Here is a 22,283-nt window from a genome sequence, read left to right as displayed (position 1 = left end):
TCTTCTGACCATTTTTTTCACCATCTTGTTAACTTTAACATTCAAGATTTCTGCAACCAGGGTACCTATAGATGTGTCTTTGGAAAGGTCTTGAATAGCTCTTTCAGATGAGATATTACTTGCCAATATTAGGGGAAAGTATTTGTAAGCCATTGTAATCAATATTTTGGCAGACATTTTCTCTAAAATGGATCTTTTTTTTTTTCAAGAAAATATATGTTGTATATATACTATTACTACTGTGCCAAATTTAAAGATGAAATGCCAAAAGGATTAGGAGTTATGTTAGATTCAGTAAAATAGGAAGTCCCATATACAATAAATTATTTACTCCAGACAAGTGTAAACATGTTCTAACTTGCATGTCACATCACAAAGTTAAGTTCTGTAGTGATCTTTGCAGGGTGAAGATTGCTCCACTGCACCTTGAAGTGAATTGAAGAGATATAAGGACTTCATTACCATTACTATATATGCAAGTGATGCAGACATTAGTACATTTTCTAGTTTGTGTTGTAATACGTTAAGTAGTGAAGGAATTGGTAATGAAGGAAAGATTCTTAGATCTGTTACAACTGCCAAACAATTTACTTAATACTAACAAATTAACTTGATAGAAGGCAAAATTATATGCACTAAAATGGAAAAACAATTTTTTTCTCCAATGAATGAGACTTCCATAGGTGTTCTAAATATGGCAGTCATTACAATGCTTTAGGGCAAATAGGTCTAAAAATAGGAAGAGCACTTTATCAACTTAGATGCATTGTAAGCATACCTTTCCATTAATGGTTCCAACCAGCCTTCATGACACTCACAATGGCAATCAAGAAAGGTCAACACTTCACCCGTAGCCTTGGAGGCACCCAGAAGACGAGCTCGTACTAACCCTTCACGTTTATTTGCACGGACCAGACGTACCTTCTTCAAAGTGGAGATATGTTTTTCCAATGGCTCTTTCAGGTGTTCTGTGGAGAAGACAATATTCTAATTAGATTGTTTTCTTCATTGTGACACAGCTTTTAATCCTTCCCGAAACAAACAGGATTACTTTAAAGACCATCCTGGAGTAATTTGATGATCATTTGCACATCATCAGACATAATTAGGCTTGTAAAGTCATCAGCTAAGGTAAATAAATTCTGGTAGATGACTTCAAAATGATTAGGAGATTACCTTACGGATTACTTCACAAACTTGAAAATCTAGTGAGTCATCTCATTTAAAATATTTCAGCCTGTGCAGACACAAGGTTGCAGGGCAGGATTTAGAGGCTTTTTTTAGAGGGGTATTAGCACTTATACCTGATCACAATTGTTTACTGTGGCTTAATCTGCTATCTCCATATTTAAATGATAAGCCATGGTGGTACTTTTTGAACGGGCATTCTACACCATGCTGCTGTATGTCAGGAGCAGAACAGGGATTTGGGCACAGCAAAATGTTTCCAGATCACTGGCACCAACATTCTTCCACGAGACCGAAACGTGTAGCTTATTGGCATTCTAACACTTGTAGTTTACAGTCGTATGGCTGGTGGCGGACTGTGGAGTTAAGTGGGGAGGCACCCATGGGTGTCTTGGGGGCTCTAAATCACGAAACCGAGCCTAATTTTAAGGTGCCAGTTTTACACAGGTTTATCAAGCCGTAGTCTATGCTACACCAAGTCTGTTCCTAGTTAGTGTGGTTGACATTTTCTGTATTAAAATAAAAGCTCCCTTCCTATTTCTAACCATAGCAACAAGACTTATGAAGGGCACCCGCAGGCTAGTTTCTCAGACTGTTTTTCTTTTTTATGCTTTTGCCTGCCCATTTCTGGAGCACTATTCGGCAGCAGTTTTGCAAGATTATCCAGTTGCAAGAGCACTAGATGGCAGCACCATTTACTGCAATGTAGTGCACCAGATGCCTACCTGGGTATCTCTTCAACAAAGAATATCATGGGAACGAAGCAAATTTGATAAAATAAATAAATTGGAACTTTTTCAATATCTTTTTAAGGCCCAATAGTGATCTTTCTTTTTTTTATCATTTATTACTCCCGTAGTATTTCCCTCCACTTAACGTATAAGTGTAGTGTGGCCCAAGAGTAGTCATATGTATTCAGTGAGGGATATTTTCTATTATCTTATATTGATATAAGCGAAAATAACGGTTTAGTTAAATTTTGTTTGCAAAAATTTACAGACAAAATATCTTGTGCTTGAGTTTTGTATTTGTAACCATTTGTACTTTTAATATTTGCTGTTATGTTATACAATTAATTTGTGTACATATGTAAGACAGGGCTGAAGATAATTGTGACAATCAAATTAAAAAATAATAATTAAATTATAAATATGGGGATATTTATAACCATTTAAAAGGTTGTTTGCTGAGGAATGAAGCTTAAAAGGGACAGTAAACACCATTTTAATTACAAGACATTTCTGTTGTGTTGCTATTAAATAACATATGAGCCTAGTCTAAATATTTTTAAAACAAATGGACATCTTGTTTGCTGCAATTGTTTTACAAAAGCCACATTCCACTCACCATTTGCTTTATTTGGAGGAGCCAATTAGGGCTTGAGTCTGCACACAACAAGGCTAGCCACGGCGATTATATCGGTAAAAAGCACACTGCTTTGCAGTTGTTAGCTAAAGACAATTAGGGAAATGGAAATGCACACTGTTGATTTTCTAATTCTCAGATATATATTACATGAAAAGGGGGTAAACCAAGTATTGAAAGTACATTGCAAAGTTGTACTCTCCCTCTTAATGACCACAACGTACCCTTTACGTCGCTGATCATTAAGGGTTTTCATGGGTATAATAGCGCAGGTCCCGCCAAAAACAGCGCGACTGCAATATTATACCATTCTTCCTTCCTGCTGACCAATGGAAATAGCAAGGTCTCGCTGCTGGTGGCTATACCGTGCTATTAAAAATTAGATTCCCAAAGAAAGACCTGCGACATACAGGGTATGTCACTGGTCCTTAAGGGGTTAAACTCATTTATTTAATCAATATGGCTGTCAGCACCACTTTATCCCAGAAAAAGAAAAATCATATAGTCAAATATTAATTTAAAAGTTTTTTTTTACATTCCTCAGGCTCTTTTACATACACAAACTGCTGTTTTGCAAAACAAAAGAAAAGATGTCTTTAAAGTTTATGTAATATGGCTCTTTGGGTGTACATTGTAACATATGATATACACTAAAACTGGCTCCTTCCTTTTATACCTAATCCCATCTACATATTTAACACACTGTCTTTCTTGTACATGTGTCATCTCAATCCTTCATATGCAGAAACATGGCATATTTTTTGTCTTCAACCAATATAAGAACATAGAACATTTTAACAAAACCTTGCTTATTTGTTAAAAAAAAACCACAATATTTCTTATTTATTTTTTTAACGCAATGTCTCTGCATTACTTGTTACTTTTTTTTCTAACACACTTTTTTTGAGCAATTATTTTTAATAATTTTTATTAGATAGTGATGAGTGTAACTGTACTTTTATATATATTTACAAATTTTGAAACTGGCACTAGGAATAGTGGGTTTAGGGATAGGTAGATAAATTATCCGGTGCTGACCCTAAATATATATATGCAAGAGGGGTTAGGTAAGGGAACCAAAAGGTTTAGGGTTTATTTAGCACTCATCCCTAAAATTGTAGAATTTAAAAAATTGAATTTTTAATAGTAACCATTTAAAAAAAACCAAGGAGAATCCTTGATAATGTACCCTCGCTAAAACTGTGCACCTAGCCCCCCTGTTTCCTGGCCGATAGCAGCTCCCTCGGCTTCAGGTGTCAGGGACTAGGGACAGTAATAAAACCAAATGTAGATGCACAACAAAGTGCTTTCCGTGAGCACAAACGCGTTTCGGCTGTATTAATCAGCCTTTCTCAATGTGAACAAGTAAGCCGAGGCCCGGGTGCCACCCCTTTATGTAGTGCTGGTAAGGAAGTTCATAACCAATCCCTATCTCACATTGACGTCCGCCCATTCAGTGACCAATCCAGAGCGGTGTGTGGTAGGCGCGATTGTCATTTGCGGCGTAATTGGATCCAACATTTTTTGACGTACCAATCATTAAGTCTGCAGTGTTACAATGGGGACCGGCTGGTCTATCAGATAACAATCCTTTGTAAATATCGTCATTGGATGTAAACAATGGCATAAGTCCCTTTTTGCAACTAGTTACTGCTTAATCTATAGGTTGTTATATCATTATTCATATGTATGACTAATATACACATATCCATAGGCATTATTTGCCGGCTTAGGTGCTGCATGGCTACTTATTTGCTGGCTTAGGTGCTGCGTGGCTACATCAGAATCATAGTATCAAACTAATGTGGCAATCCATGTGTTATGTCAGTATATCCTGTCTCTATCAAGGATTGATATATATATATATACACATGGTCGTTATCCAGCGGCTTAGGTGCTGCATGATTAGATCCAGTCCATGTTATGGAATCTATGTGGCAATACCTATGTTAGTTGTTATGTGTTATCCTTCTATAGATATTTGTTTATTCCTTAGCGTATGGTCAATAAGAGCATATTCTCCCTATGTTAATTTAATACAGTATCCTTTCTATTCAGTACGCTGTATAATCCCTTAAGGTTCCCCCTTAAATTTTGTACTGTGTGAGCGTTCATAGTGGAGATTATTATTATCCTATTTCTCAGACATATTTCCTACCTCTCATTGTACGCCTTAGTACATTCCGAATTACTTGAGCATATACAGATTTATAATAAAACATAAGTTTTGGTTCATTATCATTTTAGGGCCCAATATACTAATTTCGGAGTACGGAGTTTTACTAGGTTGTACCTATATTTCATTTTCTAAACCTCACTATACATATTCTCCTATTCAGGTGCTGCTCATTTAATTGCATTAGTATGAAAATACATATACAATGTAAAAGAAGCTCATATGTGTAGTAAATGGTATGAATCATATTTTTGAGGGTAGTGACGTTAATCTGACTCCTTCAAAGGGGTTACTCCAAAAAAATTGCTAGCCAGGGCTTACCAGAAAGCCCTAAACATAAATAGGTCTGATCTTCTTATACCCAAAAACAAAAAATGTGTACAAGAGACAAATAACCTAAGATTCATTTCTACATATAATAATCAAAGTGAACTTGTAAGCTCAATAGTGAAAAAACACTGGCACGTCTTGCGAAGTGATGAAAGATTAAAGGGATTACTACCTGAAAAGCCTTCTTTCACCTTCAGACGTGCCAGAAATATCAAGGACAGCTTATCACAAAGTCACTTTGATAGAAACAGGAATAAAAAACCAATCTATCAGGGCTCAACACCATGTGGTCATTGCAAAACATGCCAATTTATGAGCAAAAAGGAATTTATAACTGACAGATTTTCAAAAAAATGGAAAATCAAAACACATATTAACTGCCAGAGTGATAATGTCATCTACTGCCTTTCATGCTCGTGTAACTTAATTTACACAGGGATGACGACACGCAAATTGAGCACAAGAATAACAGAACATTTATGTAATATACGCAATGCCCATAAGGACCAAAAAGATGGCAAAAAACTAACTAGTGTAGCTAGACATTTTCTGTCACATCATGCAGGCAAAACAACATCCTTTAAATGCTGGGGCATTGAAAGGGTTAAACCTGGCATCAGAGGTGGCAACACCGAAAATGCTCTGTTACAAAAAGAAACAGGTTGGATATTTAAATTAAACTCTGTTATGCCACATGGGATGAACGAAGCAAACAATTATTGGGTATTCCTGTGAGACTGGTAGAAAAATCAGAAATAGGTGGTCTCTAATTTTAAAATTCATCTTCATGTGTTGTCTAGCAACTTCTAATGTTGCATGTATTCAGAAGTTAATGTAACAGACAAGTATATCTGATGATACTGTAAATTTATACTATACTAAGATATTCATCAATAATTGTCTTTAAATTAATAACAACGGACAACACATTTTTAAAGTGCCGCCCGTAGTGTTATATATTTTTGAGAAGTTCACATTACCATTTCCCTTATAATGTTCCAAATTGGAATCCAACTGCCAATGACTCAGATTAACGTCACTACCCTCAAAAATATGATTCATACCATTTACTACACATATGAGCTTCTTTTACATTGTATATGTATTTTCATACTAATGCAATTAAATGAGCAGCACCTGAATAGGAGAATATGTATAGTGAGGTTTAGAAAATGAAACATAGGTACAACCTAGTAAAACTCCGTACTCCGAAATTAGTATATTGGGCCCTAAAATGATAATGAACCAAAACTTATGTTTTATTATAAATCTGTATATGCTCAAGTAATTCGGAATGTACTAAGGCGTACAATGAGAGGTAGGAAATATGTCTGAGAAATAGGATAATAATAATCTCCACTATGAACGCTCACACAGTACAAAATTTAAGGGGGAACCTTAAGGGATTATACAGCGTACTGAATAGAAAGGATACTGTATTAAATTAACATAGGGAGAATATGCTCTTATTGACCATACGCTAAGGAATAAACAAATATCTATAGAAGGATAACACATAACAACTAACATAGGTATTGCCACATAGGTTCCATAACATGGACTGGATCTAATCATGCAGCACCTAAGCCGCTGGATAACGACCATGTATATATATATATATCAATCCTTGATAGAGACAGGATATACTGACATAACACATGGATTGCCACATTAGTTTGATACTATGATTCTGATGTAGCCACGCAGCACCTAAGCCAGCAAATAAGTAGCCATGCAGCACCTAAGCCGGCAAATAATGCCTATGGATATGTGTATATTAGTCATACATATGAATAATGATATAACAACCTATAGATTAAGCAGTAACTAGTTGCAAAAAGGGACTTATGCCATTGTTTACATCCAATGACGATATTTACAAAGGATTGTTATCTGATAGACCAGCCGGTCCCCATTGTAACACTGCAGACTTAATGATTGGTACGTCAAAAAATGTTGGATCCAATTACGCCGCAAATGACAATCGCGCCTACCACACACCGCTCTGGATTGGTCACTGAATGGGCGGACGTCAATGTGAGATAGGGATTGGTTATGAACTTCCTTACCAGCACTACATAAAGGGGTGGCACCCGGGCCTCGGCTTACTTGTTCACATTGAGAAAGGCTGATTAATACAGCCGAAACGCGTTTGTGCTCACGGAAAGCACTTTGTTGTGCATCTACATTTGGTTTTATTACTGTCCCTAGTCCCTGACACCTGAAGCCGAGGGAGCTGCTATCGGCCAGGAAACAGGGGGGCTAGGTGCACAGTTTTAGCGAGGGTACATTATCAAGGATTCTCCTTGGTTTTTTTTAAATGGTTACTATTAAAAATTCAATTTTTTAAATTCTACAATTTTAGGGATGAGTGCTAAATAAACCCTAAACCTTTTGGTTCCCTTACCTAACCCCTCTTGTAACTGTACTTTGTAATATAATTTTTATGGGTTTTTAGTTTCAAGTAACAGTTAACCAGAGCTCTGAGGTTGCAGTAATCATTCTAGCGTAAATCGTGATTGTGCTCACACGTTCGCATTTACTTTTTACTTGTAATACGAGTGCTTCTGCCGAAACACGCAAACAGCTGCAATAGACCAGATATCGCTAGCACATAACTTAGTGTGCCACTCATAATCTGGCCTTGAGTTTTTACAAATAGCTTCTCTACTCTTATTTTGGCACCTGAAATAGCTGATTTAGTATGTGGTATCCTTGCCTATTCTGAAAGTTTCTATAATTAATTCCAGGCTATTGACATGCTATGTAAACAGTGGGGTGTAGTAGAGCTACATAACAAAATGTTTAATTTTCATTGTTCTCTCTAAGTATTGGGCTTTGCTTTACAGACATATACAAGATAATGAAGCGTGTGTGTACACAAAGTGATAAAATAAAGAGATCTAATTTTACCTAACAGACTCAACCCATTTTAATAGTTCGTAGTATCAAAAACACAAAAACACAAAACTAGCTAATTTGTGGTTATTAATTAGTTGTGAAATAAACTCTATGAGAGGGTCTCCATTGTTTTTATACACACACACACACACACACACATATATTTTACAGCAAAACAGTCCAAATAATGAATACAGGGCAACTCTACTACAACCCCAGTTTGTGCAATACTGCCAAAATAATCCTAGGCATATACTTAGCCAAATTCACCAATGTGTCCAACATCAGCAATCATTTTCATCAGGAGATGGAAGAGGTTTTGGTGTTACAGTTTTTTATACCCCAATTCAATAGGGAGTGGTTTATCAAATGCCATTCAAGGACTATTGGGAGTGTCCTTCGTAGACAGAGACTAGGCCAAATAATTAATAAAAATAATTAACTACTTGACTAAAACCAGCTTATGTGAATTGCCAGGGATAAAAAATGTGAGCAATATTTTAATAACAGCTAGATTAATATTCCAGTGATAAAATATTGCCAGTATGGGGCATAATTATGGTAAACAAAACCTTGATGCCCTCAATAGCATTTTTAGGAAAAGTGTTTGGAATCACAAATTGAAGCTGGTTTAAGAGTTTACCTTAGCCGGAATTATAATTGGAATTAATAAATAGAAGACGTCAAAAGCGATGAGTTTATAAATAGAAGAGATTATAAATAAAACCATAAATAGAAATAGGAATGAGAATGGCAACTAACATATGAGAGGTTAATGATTGACTCTGTGTAAAGTATGGAGTGAGAAACCGACTATTGTAATTCCAAGTAAATGTGAAACATAAACAACACGCAGCTATTTGTAAATGTTTCAGAGCTAGCCCTTTAATTTGTTAGAGATTGGTGATTGGTTGAATGTCAGTTTGTTTTAACCGACAGGGTAAATATCTCCCCTTTTTAACCCTTTCCCGATGTTATATTCCGTCACAACGGCCCTGGGCTTTAAAGCCGTTATGACGGAATACAACGTCATAGCCAACGGCTGTCCCGAAGCCTACTGCGCAGGATTTGATCGCTGTCTGGAGGGCGTTTCTAGCTTCATAGGGATGCACCCCAGATCCAATCCCATAACAGAGCGTCTAGCCTCACTGAAGATGATCACCTAGAGGAGACATTGAGGGACACAGAAAAGACTCCCTCAAGCTCGGCACCACCAGACACTTTGCCTCACGCACCTGCAAACTATATCTTATCATCTGGCAGTGTCGATTCAACGCCAGAGCCCCTTGAGATGCGGCCAGTCGAGAGGGGATCCCGGTTAAGTTTTGGTGTGAGGTACCTTGAGGAGCTTTCATTAAGAACTGCCGATGCTCGGTCTGCGAGCGATATGTTGGTGTCCCTGTGTGACTTTTCATTATCATCAGGGCATTACCTTCTGGCTTGTCAGCACTGCGGGAGTGAGATTAAATGGAGTAAATATTTCTTCCCCTATCACCGCAAACCTAAAGGGATTGGATAAATCAGCCCAGGTACCTTCAGCGAACTAGTTGCACACTTCCAGTAGCTTGGAGACGGGCCCATTCTAAACCCTATTCCATAGACCCCTGACAATACCGCTATTATTTTATAATACCTAATGATAACCTGATGGTTTGATGTAATGGACTCTGTTATATGTAATGCTTATTTTTTGTACTCAATGTCAATAGAGAACTTTATACCCATACTACTCAATCCATGTATCACCAGGTTTCCCCATAATGTGCACCTTCCCTTAGTAATGTATGGGGGAATATATTTAGTACCCAAAAAAGCTGAGCTTCCTACTACATCTTAATACATCTATAACTCTCACCTGAGATAGCCGACATGCTCAACAATAGAAGGCCATAGCTAAGGGTTAACCAGATCTCCTGGCATTTTAGTAGCACATGGGAATACACTATTACAGACGACACAAAATCCTGCTCTAAGCATATGGTCTAACAGTTATATTAAATGTTTGACACTCACTATTAATTAATGGCACACATTGACAGATATGACTCGCTGGATACCGGAGAACATATAATCTGGTGCAAGATGACTGTATAGATTATAAGAGTAGTTCACTGCAGTGATTTGTTATCTGTTGGCCTTAGACATCTTTTATATGTGCATAAACAGTACTCAGTTTAGCTCTCCTGATAGGGTTGTGATATGGATCTGACTGCTCTTCTTTTCAGTACCATATTTGAACAAGTGCTTTTATTATTGCCCCAGGTAGGATTCATAGCTTTCACATATGCTCGTGTTTCTTTACAGGCAAGTAATGGTGGCTTACTTACATTCCCCTATACTAGACATGCTCATTGTGAATATACATTCTTCCCATAATAACAGAATTTATGTTTACCTGATAAATTACTTTCTCCAACGGTGTGTCCGGTCCACGGCGTCATCCTTACTTGTGGGATATTCTCCTCCCCAACAGGAAATGGCAAAGAGCCCAGCAAAGCTGGTCACATGATCCCTCCTAGGCTCCGCCTACCCCAGTCATTCGACCGACGTAAAGGAGGAATATTTGCATAGGAGAAATCATATGATACCGTGGTGACTGTAGTTAAAGAAAATAAATTATCAGACCTGATTAAAAAACCAGGGCGGGCCGTGGACTGGACACACCGTTGGAGAAAGTAATTTATCAGGTAAACATAAATTCTGTTTTCTCCAACATAGGTGTGTCCGGTCCACGGCGTCATCCTTACTTGTGGGAACCAATACCAAAGCTTTAGGACACGGATGAAGGGAGGGAGCAAATCAGGTCACCTAAATGGAAGGCACCACGGCTTGCAAAACCTTTCTCCCAAAAATAGCCTCAGAAGAAGCAAAAGTATCAAATTTGTAAAATTTCGTAAAAGTGTGCAGTGAAGACCAAGTCGCTGCTTTACATATCTGATCAACAGAAGCCTCGTTCTTGAAGGCCCATGTGGAAGCCACAGCCCTAGTGGAATGAGCTGTGATTCTTTCAGGAGGCTGCCGTCCGGCAGTCTCGTAAGCCAATCTGATGATGCTTTTAATCCAAAAAGAGAGAGAGGTAGAAGTTGCTTTTTGACCTCTCCTTTTACCAGAATAAACAACAAACAAAGAAGATGTTTGTCTAAAATCCTTTGTAGCATCTAAATAGAATTTTAGAGCACGAACTACATCCAAATTGTGCAACAAACGTTCCTTCTTTGAAACTGGATTCGGACACAAAGAAGGCACGACTATCTCCTGGTTAATGTTTTTGTTAGAAACAACTTTCGGAAGAAAACCAGGTTTAGTACGTAAAACCACCTTATCTGCATGGAACACCAGATAAAGAGGAGAACACTGCAGAGCAGATAATTCTGAAACTCTTCTAGCAGAAGAAATTGCAACCAAAAACAAAACTTTCCAAGATAATAACTTAATATCAACGGAATGTAAGGGTTCAAACGGAACCCCCTGAAGAACTGAAAGAACTAAATTGAGACTCCAAGGAGGAGTCAAAGGTTTGTAAACAGGCTTGATTCTAACCAGAGCCTGAACAAAGGCTTGAACATCTGGCACAGCTGCCAGCTTTTTGTGAAGTAACACAGACAAGGCAGAAATCTGTCCCTTCAAAGAACTTGCAGATAATCCTTTCTCCAAACCTTCTTGAAGAAAGGATAGAATCTTAGGAATTTTTACCTTGTCCCAAGGGAATCCTTTAGATTCACACCAACAGATATATTTTTTCCATATTTTGTGGTAGATTTTTCTAGTTACAGGCTTTCTGGCCTGAACAAGAGTATCAATGACAGAATCTGAGAACCCTCGCTTTGATAAGATCAAGCGTTCAATCTCCAAGCAGTCAGTTGGAGTGAGACCAGATTCGGATGTTCGAACGGACCTTGAACAAGAAGGTCTCGTCTCAAAGGTAGCTTCCATGGTGGAGCCGATGACATATTCACCAGGTCTGCATACCAAGTCCTGCGTGGCAACGCAGGAGCTATCAAGATCACTGATGCCCTCTCCTGATTGATCCTGGCTACCAGCCTGGGGATGAGGGGAAACGGCGGGAATACATAAGCTAGTTTGAAGGTCCAAGGTGCTACTAGTGCATCTACTAGAGTCGCCTTGGGATCCCTGGATCTGGACCCGTAGCAAGGATCCTTGAAGTTCTGACGAGAGGCCATCAGATCCATGTCTGGAATGCCCCACAATTGAGTAATTTGGGCAAAGATCTCCGGATGGAGTTCCCACTCCCCCGGATGAAATGTCTGACGACTCAGAAAATCCGCTTCCCAATTTTCCACTCCTGGGATGTGGATTGCAGACAAGTGGCAGGAGTGAGTCTCCGCCCATTGAATGATTTTGGTCACTTCTTCCATCGCCAGGGAACTCCTTGTTCCCCCCTGATGGTTGATGTACGCAACAGTCGTCATGTTATCTGATTGAAACCGTATGAACTTGGCCTTTGCTAGCTGAGGCCAAGCCTTGAGAGCATTGAATATCGCTCTCAGTTCCAGAATATTTATCGGGAGAAGAGATTCTTCCCGAGACCAAAGACCCTGAGCTTTCAGGGGTCCCCAGACCGCGCCCCAGCCCACCAGACTGGCGTCGGTCGTGACAATGACCCACTCTGGTCTGCGGAAGCTCATCCCCTGTGACAGGTTGTCCAGGGACAGCCACCAACGGAGTGAATCTCTGGTCCTCTGATCTACTTGTATCGTCGGAGACAAGTCTGTATAGTCCCCATTCCACTGACTGAGCATGCACAGTTGTAATGGTCTTAGATGAATTAGCGCAAAAGGAACTATGTCCATTGCCGCTACCATCAAACCTATTACTTCCATGCACTGCGCTATGGAAGGAAGAGGAACAGAATGAAGTATTTGACAAGAGTTTAGAAGTTTTGATTTTCTGGCCTCTGTCAGAAAAATCCTCATTTCTAAGGAGTCTATTATTGTTCCCAAGAAGGGAACCCTTGTTGACGGAGATAGCGAACTTTTTTCTACGTTCACTTTCCACCCGTGAGATCTGAGAAAGGCCAGGACAATGTCCGTGTGAGCCCTTGCTTGTGGAAGGGACGACGCTTGAATCAGAATGTCGTCCAAGTAAGGTACTACTGCAATGCCCCTTGGTCTTAGCACCGCTAGAAGGGACCCTAGTACCTTTGTGAAAATTCTTGGAGCAGTGGCTAATCCGAACGGAAGTGCCACAAACTGGTAATGCTTGTCCAGGAATGCGAACCTTAGGAACCGATGATGTTCCTTGTGGATAGGAATATGTAGATACGCATCCTTTAAATCCACCGTGGTCATGAATTGACCTTCCTGGATGGAAGGAAGAATTGTTCGAATGGTTTCCATTTTGAACGATGGAACCTTGAGAAACTTGTTTAGGATCTTGAGATCTAAGATTGGTCTGAATGTTCCCTCTTTTTTGGGAACTACGAACAGATTGGAGTAGAACCCCATCCCTTGTTCTCCTAATGGAACAGGATGAATCACTCCCATTTTTAACAGGTCTTCTACACAATGTAAGAATGCCACAATAGCAAAACCAGAATTTTTCGCCGCTAACCTAGCCAATTGCAAAGTGGCGTCTAGGGTGAAAGAATTAGCCAATTTGAGAGCATGAATTCTGTCCATAATCTCCTCATAAGAAGAAGAATTATTATTGAGCGCCTTTTCTAGTTCATCGAACCAGAAACACGCTGCTGTAGTGACAGGAACAATGCATGAAATTGGTTGTAGAAGGTAACCTTGCTGAACAAACATCTTTTTAAGCAAACCCTCTAATTTTTTATCCATAGGATCTTTGAAAGCACAACTATCTTCTATGGGTATAGTGGTGCGTTTGTTTAGAGTAGAAACCGCCCACTCGACCTTGGGGACTGTCTGCCATAAGTCCTTTCTGGGGTCGACCATAGGAAACAATTTCTTAAATATGGGGGGAGGGACGAAAGGTATACCGGGCCTATCCCATTCTTTATTTACAATGTCCGCCACCCGCTTGGGTATAGGAAAAGCTTCGGGGGGCCCCGGGACCTCTAGGAACTTGTCCATTTTACATAATTTCTCTGGAATGACCAAATTCTCACAATCATCCAGAGTAGATAACACCTCCTTAAGCAGAGCGCGGAGATGTTCCAATTTAAATTTAAATGTAATCACATCAGGTTCAGCTTGTTGAGAAATTTTCCCTGAATCTGAAATTTCTCCCTCAGACAAAACCTCCCTGGCCCCCTCAGACTGGTGTAGGGGCACTTCAGAACCAATATCATCAGCGTCCTCATGCTCTTCAGTATTTTCTAAAACAGAGCAGTCGCGCTTTCGCTGATAAGTGGGCATTTTGGCTAAAATGTTTTTGATAGAATTATCCATTACAGCCGTTAATTGTTGCATAGTAAGGAGTATTGGCGCACTAGATGTACTAGGGGCCTCCTGTGTGGGCAAGACTGGTGTAGACGAAGGAGGGGATGATGCAGTACCATGCTTACTCCCCTCACTTGAGGAATCATCTTGGGCATCATTTTCTCTAAATTTTGTGTCACATAAATCACATCTATTTAAATGAGAAGGAACCTTGGCTTCCCCACATACAGAACACAGTCTATCTGGTAGTTCAGACATGTTAAACAGGCATAAACTTGATAACAAAGTACAAAAAACGTTTTAAAATAAAACCGTTACTGTCACTTTAAATTTTAAACTGAACACACTTTATTACTGCATATGCGAAAAAGTATGAAGGAATTGTTCAAAATTCACCAAAATTTCACCACAGTGTCTTAAAGCCTTAAAAGTATTGCACACCAAATTTGGAAGCTTTAACCCTTAAAATAACAGAACCGGAGCCGTTTTTATATTTAACCCCTTTACAGTCCCTGGTATCTGCTTTGCTGAGACCCAACCAAGCCCAAAGGGGAATACGATACCAAATGACGCCTTCAGAAAGTCTTTTCTATGTATCAGAGCTCCTCACACATGCATCTGCATGTCATGCTTCCCAAAAACAAGTGCGCAATAGAGGCGCGAAAATGAGACTCTGCCTATGATTAGGGAAAGCCCCTAGAGAATAAGGTGTCCAATACAGTGCCTGCCGGTTATTTTACATAGTTCCCAAGATTAAAATAATTCCTCAAGGCTATGGAGTATAAAATATGCTTATATATAAATCGTTTTAGCCCAGAAAATGTCTACAGTCTTAAAAGCCCTTGTGAAGCCCTTTTTTTCTCTTCATGTAATAAAAATGGCTTACCGGATCCCATAGGGAAAATGACAGCTTCCAGCATTACATCGTCTTGTTAGAAATGTGTCATACCTCAAGCAGCAAAAGTCTGCTCCCTGTTTCCCCCAACTGAAGTTAATTCCTCTCAACAGTCCTGTGTGGAAACAGCCATCGATTTTAGTAACGGTTGCTAAAATCATTTTCCTCTTACAAACAGAAATCTTCATCTCTTTTCTGTTTCAGAGTAAATAGTACATACCAGCACTATTTTAAAATAACAAACTCTTGATTGAATAATAAAAACTACAGTTAAACACTAAAAAACTCTAAGCCATCTCCGTGGAGATGTTGCCTGTACAACGGCAAAGAGAATGACTGGGGTAGGCGGAGCCTAGGAGGGATCATGTGACCAGCTTTGCTGGGCTCTTTGCCATTTCCTGTTGGGGAGGAGAATATCCCACAAGTAAGGATGACGCCGTGGACCGGACACACCTATGTTGGAGAAAAGAGATTTACCCATCCTACAGTAGTAACCAAGCAATAATGGTGTAACTCTTAGGGTGGCAGCTATACAAGTTTCCCCTGCTAGTTAATAATAAGTCTACCTGTGATAGGGTAATCTTGCATCTTGAAAATAATAGACCCACTTAAGTGCCTACTCAGACAAAAGCCTGAAATTACGACTGCCTACTATCTAACTTAGTCGATCTGTTGTCCCAATGCACTCAGAGGCTTTATAGGCCTTTTCCTTATCAGTGTATTCTAGGTTCTCACCCTTATAATCTAAAATCTAACTCCAGATTATAAACGACAATTTACCGCCTCCTCTCTATTTACTATTAAACTAATTAACCTTTATTATGAAATAGTCCAAAAGGGAGTGTATATATTAATTAGCTCAATTTATAAAGTATACCATGTGGCCCAAGAGTGGTCCCTATGTAACTACCATTATATATGATTTTTGTGCTTCAGTTGGTCCAAAAGTAGCCAGTCCAGTAGCTACCACATAATTATATATATATAGAATTGTCTTGAAGAAGGCCTCTGGAAAGGCCGAAACGTTGACATTCTTTAATATGTGAAACTGAAAGTGTGAATAAAGAATACATATTGTATAAAGTCCTGTGAGTGCCCTCCACTACATATCTGCTTTATATTTTTTATTGAGGACAGCACCCAGGCATTAACAACACAGGTGTGGAAGGAGTGCTAGGCCACTGACTACAGTATGTATATATATATATATATATATATATATATATATATATATATACATACATATACATATACATATACAGGGAGTGCAGAATTATTAGGCAAATGAGTATTTTGACCACATCATCCTCTTTATGCATGTTGTCTAACTCCAAGCTGTATAGGCTCGAAAGCCTACTACCAATTAAGCATATTAGGTGATGTGCATCTCTGTAATGAGAAGGGGTGTGGTCTAATGACAATCAACACCCTATATCAGGTGTGCATAATTATTAGGCAACTTCCTTTCCTTTGGCAAAATGGGTCAAAAGAAGGACTTGACAGGCTCAGAAAAGTCAAAAATAGTGAGATATCTTGCAGAGGGATGCAGCACTCTTAAAATTTCAAAGCTTCTGAAGCGTGATCATCGAACAATCAATTGTTTCATTCAAAACAGTCAACAGGGTCGCAAGAAGCGTGTGGAAAAACCAAGGCACAAAATAACTGCCCATGAACTGAGAAAAGTCAAGCGTGCAGCTGCCAAGATGCCACTTGCCACCAGTTTGGCCATATTTCAGAGCTGCAACATCACTGGAGTGCCCAAAAGCACAAGGTGTGCAATACTCAGAGACATGGCCAAGGTAAGAAAGGCTGAAAGACGACCACCACTGAACAAGACACACAAGCTGAAACGTCAAGACTGGGCCAAGAAATATCTCAAGACTGATTTTTCTAAGGTTTTATGGACTGATGAAATGAGAGTGAGTCTTGATGGGCCAGATGGATGGGCCCGTGGCTGGATTGGTAAAGGGCAGAGAGCTCCAGTCCGACTCAGACGCCAGCAAGGTGGAGGTGGAGTACTGGTTTGGGCTGGTATCATCAAAGATGAGCTTGTGGGGCCTTTTCGGGTTGAGGATGGAGTCAAGCTCAACTCCCAGTCCTACTGCCAGTTTCTGGAAGACACCTTCTTCAAGCAGTGGTACAGGAAGAAGTCTGCATCCTTCAATAAAAACATGATTTTCATGCAGGACAATGCTCCATCACACGCGTCCAAGTACTCCACAGCATGGCTGGCAAGAAAGGGTATAAAAGAAGAAAATCTAATGACATGGCCTCCTTGTTCACCTGATCTGAACCCCATTGAGAACCTGTGGTCCATCATCAAATGTGAGATTTACAAGGAGGGAAAACAGTACACCTCTCTGAACAGTGTCTGGGAGGCTGTGGTTGCTGCTGCACGCAATGTTGATGGTGAACACATCAAAACACTGACAGAATCCATGGATGGCAGGCTTTTGAGTGTCCTTGCAAAGAAAGGTGGCTATATTGGTCACTGGTTTGTTTTTGTTTTGTTTTTGAATGTCAGAAATGTATATTTGTGAATGTTGAGATGTTATATTGGTTTCACTGGTAAAAATGAATAATTGAAATGGGTATATATTTGTTTTTTGTTAAGTTGCCTAATAATTATGCACAGTAATAGTCACCTGCACACACAGATATCCCCCTAAAATAGCTATAACTAAAAACAAACTAAAAACTACTTCCAAAACTATTCAGCTTTGATATTAATGAGTTTTTTGGGTTCATTGAGAACATGGTTGTTGTTCAATAATAAAATTAATCCTCAAAAATACAACTTGCCTAATAATTCTGCACTCCCTGTATATGTATGTATATATGTATGTATATATATATATATATATATATATATATATATATATATATATATATATATATATATATATATATATATATATATATATATATATATATATATATATATATTAAAAAAATAAAGATATCATACATATATAAAAAAAAAAAAAGATCATACTATGTCCATATATGCTGTTATTGAAGTTTTATGTAGAGAGATTACAACTAGAGCAGTGAGCATGATTAAGATGCATTTGAGTCTCTCTATGTGAGAAATCTTATAAAGCTGTAATTGCGCTTGAACAATGTTTTTTATACAATTAATCTTGTTATGCAACATTATAACTCTGTGCTCATATATACTATTCTTGCACATGTGTTTAGAAAGCTAGCTACCATCAACGTATACATGCTCAAGATACGCTTAAGTTCTATATTGTATTCTAATCTAGCCAGTCCTATTAATTTCAGTTTATAACTCAAGTTCACTGTATGCAATAAGTACATTGTTTTCACTTTTTTCTTGTTTGTCATTGGACATCCACTATTGTTTGTAACTGACAAATATCGCCATAAAAAATTATTTAAACGGAAAAAAAATAAAGAAAATAGCATCTTAAAGTATAGAAGTTTTATAAATATAACAATTTGTTGTCGGAACGAAATCAACACTACTTAGCAGCCAGTTGCAGGATTACATTTTTAGAAAGATTGACAGATAAAGAGAGAGATAGAGAACGATAGACCGACAGGCATAGAGATAAAAAATAGATGACAGATATAGAGACAGATAATGAGCAAGAGAATCAGACAGACATTTATTTTTGGAGATATACAGATAGGTAGAGAGAAAGCTAGAGAGATCAATAATCAAGAAAAAACAGAAAGTCAGAAGATACAGACAGAAATATGGATCCCTTATTAGATATGCCTGTCATAGCAAATTGCAATGTATCTTAAATGAAAAATACTTGAAGTCAGTTTCCTACCTTTGTCACTGTAATCATCAACAAGAATGATTTCTTCCAGAAGGATGTCCGGAGATGTTTCAAGGACACTATGAACAGTTCTAAGTAGCGTTGACCACGCTTCATTGTAAAATGCAATGACAACAGAAGTTCTGGGCATCTTGTTATAGTCATACTTCACTGTTTTGCACCTGGAATAAGAGTTTTGATGTATAAAGCAATGACACTTCAATAGATCATTAAATAAAAAAAGTCATTCTATAGCAAGGCTTACATTATATAATCCATGACTCTCCATTCATATTAAACTCTAGAAAACTAATGTTATTGTATGGAGTCTGTTTGCTAAAGACAGATTTATTTTATTTGAAAAGCAACATGAGTTGGAGCATTTTCACTCATTAAGGTTACATAATTACTGATACTCTCCAACACAGAGGTGTGCAGAGAGGAAGAAATTAATACTTTGGTAGTCAGGAAGCCCTTGGCATCCAAGACAGATCTTTAGTCAGTATATAGACCACTCAAACATAAGCTGGAATAGATAAGTTATATTTTATAAACTTTTCCTACTCACATGCTACCAGTATTTTCTACAAATCCATGTGCTGGCATCTGACAGGTTAAATATAGGCCTCTAATACCAGCACAGAGAGGGTTAATAACTGATCTCAAGCATATAACTATAAATAATTTCGTTTTAAAGAGATTAAACAAGATGTTGCTTCTACACACTATGGGCCTAAAAAACACCAAAAACTAATGGGTACCAAAAAGGACCCTCTTTCACAGCAACATAAAAAATTAACAGAACATACATATATGCATTATGCGATTGGCTGATGGCTGTCACATGATGAAGTAGGAAGGAAAAGTGAACTAACTTTGAATTTAAAATGAGTAGTAAATCTTTTTCTGGCAAAATTCCAAACTAAGTGCTTTTGCGTTGTCTTTTTATTATATCGTGCTATCTGAATTTTGCACAGTAGATGTCAGTACTAACCTAGTTTTCAGCATTTCACATCTGATATCTAATTTGTGTACATCTCTAATTTAGCCGTTGTAATTTTTGCATTACATCTTTGTTATATCTTTAATGTGAACATATGCTGTTTCATATCTATTCAGCATTATACAGTATTTATACAGAATCTAACTAAATGATTTCCAGTATTTAACAGTCTAATGATCCTGTTCAGTTGTTTTTACTTTAAAAGGGATAGAAAAGTCAGAAATTAAATGTGCAATTTTAGTAGCAATGCTTCTAGTAAATTAGATAGAACTGATTTTCAGTGGCATATGCATATATGCTGTGAGGGCCTGTACAACAGTACTCAAGTTTAAAAAGCAGGTGATGATTTGCATCTTTTCTGTGAAGAAGCCATTGCTGACTCTCTGATGAGCTGCTTGAATACTGGTGTATGGGCACGCACAGCATATGTGCGTATGCAGCTGAAAAACAGTAATAGAATTTATTAGAAGGATTTTTGCTAATAGAAATATAATGCAAAAAACATAAATTATGCTTATCTGATAATTTCATTAACTTCCGTGGGAAAGAGTCCACAGCCGCATTCATTACTTGTGTTAAATAAGAACCTGGCCACCAGGAAGAGGTAAAGACACACCAGCCAAAGGCTTAAAGACTCCTCCCACTCCCACGGAAGAAAATTAAATTATGATCAGGTAAGCATAATATATGTTTTTCTTCCTAATGGGAGAGAGTCCACAGCCGCATTCATTACTTGTGGGAAAACCCAAGACGGGAGCCAAAGAGGACACTGAATGCCAAGACGGGAGAGTAAGAGGCGACAGGGCCATCTTTAATATTGACTGGACCCTGGGCAAAAAAATGCTTGCCCCCCCCCCCACCCCATGCAATTTCGCTCTCCACCCCAACATCCCAAAAAAACAAATAATTTTTTTTTTTTTTAATTATTAGCCCAGCAGTGGATCACCCACTGCTGGGCTAATCATTTAAAAAAATGAAATCAATTGCAATATGTGAAACTGGACCTAAGCAGTACTAATAAGTAAATAAATATATAAATTCCACCACTGTGGATTCATTTAATATTCTTTTGAATGTGATTCTGGTGTGAGGTTAGCTGGTTAAAGAGATTTAGGGCAGCCAACAGCAAAGCAAGGTAAAGACTGAGGAGAAAGCATGGAGGTGCATACAAATTCGCCTACAGTCAGCCATACCCAGAAACAATCCCCACCACCAGAGCAGTTACCTGGTAACAGTGGTAACCCCAGTAGGACCTTTTCTGATGCAGTGGGAATGGCTGGATGCCAAGTTAGGGCTTTGCATTCAGTGCTGCACAGTGCACATCTACAGTAAAACAGCACATGGCAATAGCTTGGCATGTCACATGACACCAACTCTGTCTGGCACAGTTTTTTTTTTTTTAAATATAAGCAGAGTACTTTTGACTGTGACAGTATTAGGACTGAATGTGTGTGTTCCCCATGTCACATCAGCAGTCTGGTATGAACCATTAAAAAAAAATATATATATATTTTTTTTCAGGACTCTTGGGCCCCTCAACAGAGACTGGGCCCTGGGTAGCTGCCCCTTTTGCCCTGTGTTAAAGATGGCCCTGAGAGGCAGTCCAATGAAGGCACCAACCTAAAACATATCCCGGTAGAAAAAAGTCCTGTTTCTTCAGAAAACAGGGAACAAAATCAATGAAAAAAAGAAAAACAACGGCCCCATAGACGCAAAGCTACCTGCAGTCCAAAGGCCTGGCTAGATACCACGAGCAGACGTAACCGAGATCACCGACCTCAAAGACACCATCTCAGGGGCAAAACCCAGCCACACCCCCTTAGACCAACTAGGGGGCCCCCGACTAACATTCCCAGAGGAAATAACGAGTCAGGACAGAAAAAACAAAAACAGGTCTCACAGGAGACCACCAAGATCCGCTCAATAGGCTCAAAAAAGCCTAGACACATGTCCGAAGAAAAGTAGCATCACAGGAAAAACAAGTGAAGGACCGGAAGAGAAACAAACTCAAAACCCAGTAGATGCAGAGACAACTAAACAGCTGCGGCAAGCGGCAACCACAGAAGACGAGGCCGAAAAGGGGGAAATCCCCTACCCCAGCTAACCAGCTGAAGACCAAGTCTAACGCCCCAGACCACAAGAGACTGAGGGTGCCCTGGAAACAAAAGAAAAAAATTCTGCAGCCAGAAAATATTCAAGAGAGAGGACCTAGCCAGTGGCGCGAGAAGAGGTGACGCAGCACCCACCAGGAAAGACAAAACTCTTG

The 22,283-nt window shown here is 38.8% G+C and overlaps 1 protein-coding gene and 1 long non-coding RNA gene across 2 annotated transcripts in view; one reads left to right on the top strand and one right to left on the bottom strand.

Annotated features, from left to right (window-relative positions):
- GALNT12 (polypeptide N-acetylgalactosaminyltransferase 12) overlaps positions 1–22,283 on the bottom strand; it is a 109,829-nt gene that overhangs the window by 40,436 nt on the left and 47,110 nt on the right. Inside the window, exons 2-3 of the mRNA XM_053714401.1 lie at positions 19,027–19,196; positions 779–968 (exon numbers count right to left, since the gene is read on the bottom strand). Coding sequence (XP_053570376.1) covers positions 779–968; positions 19,027–19,196 — 360 coding nt within the window. The remainder of the gene's footprint in view (positions 1–778; positions 969–19,026; positions 19,197–22,283) is intronic.
- The window catches only part of LOC128660505 (uncharacterized), an 80,233-nt gene that overhangs the window by 15,482 nt on the left and 42,468 nt on the right, over positions 1–22,283 (top strand). The gene's annotated exons all lie outside the window — the stretch shown is intronic.

Source organism: Bombina bombina, chromosome 5 (assembly GCF_027579735.1).
Source record: "Bombina bombina isolate aBomBom1 chromosome 5, aBomBom1.pri, whole genome shotgun sequence".
NCBI classification, from domain to species: Eukaryota; Metazoa; Chordata; class Amphibia; order Anura; family Bombinatoridae; genus Bombina; species Bombina bombina.
This window is presented reverse-complemented; position numbering and strand designations above follow the sequence as displayed.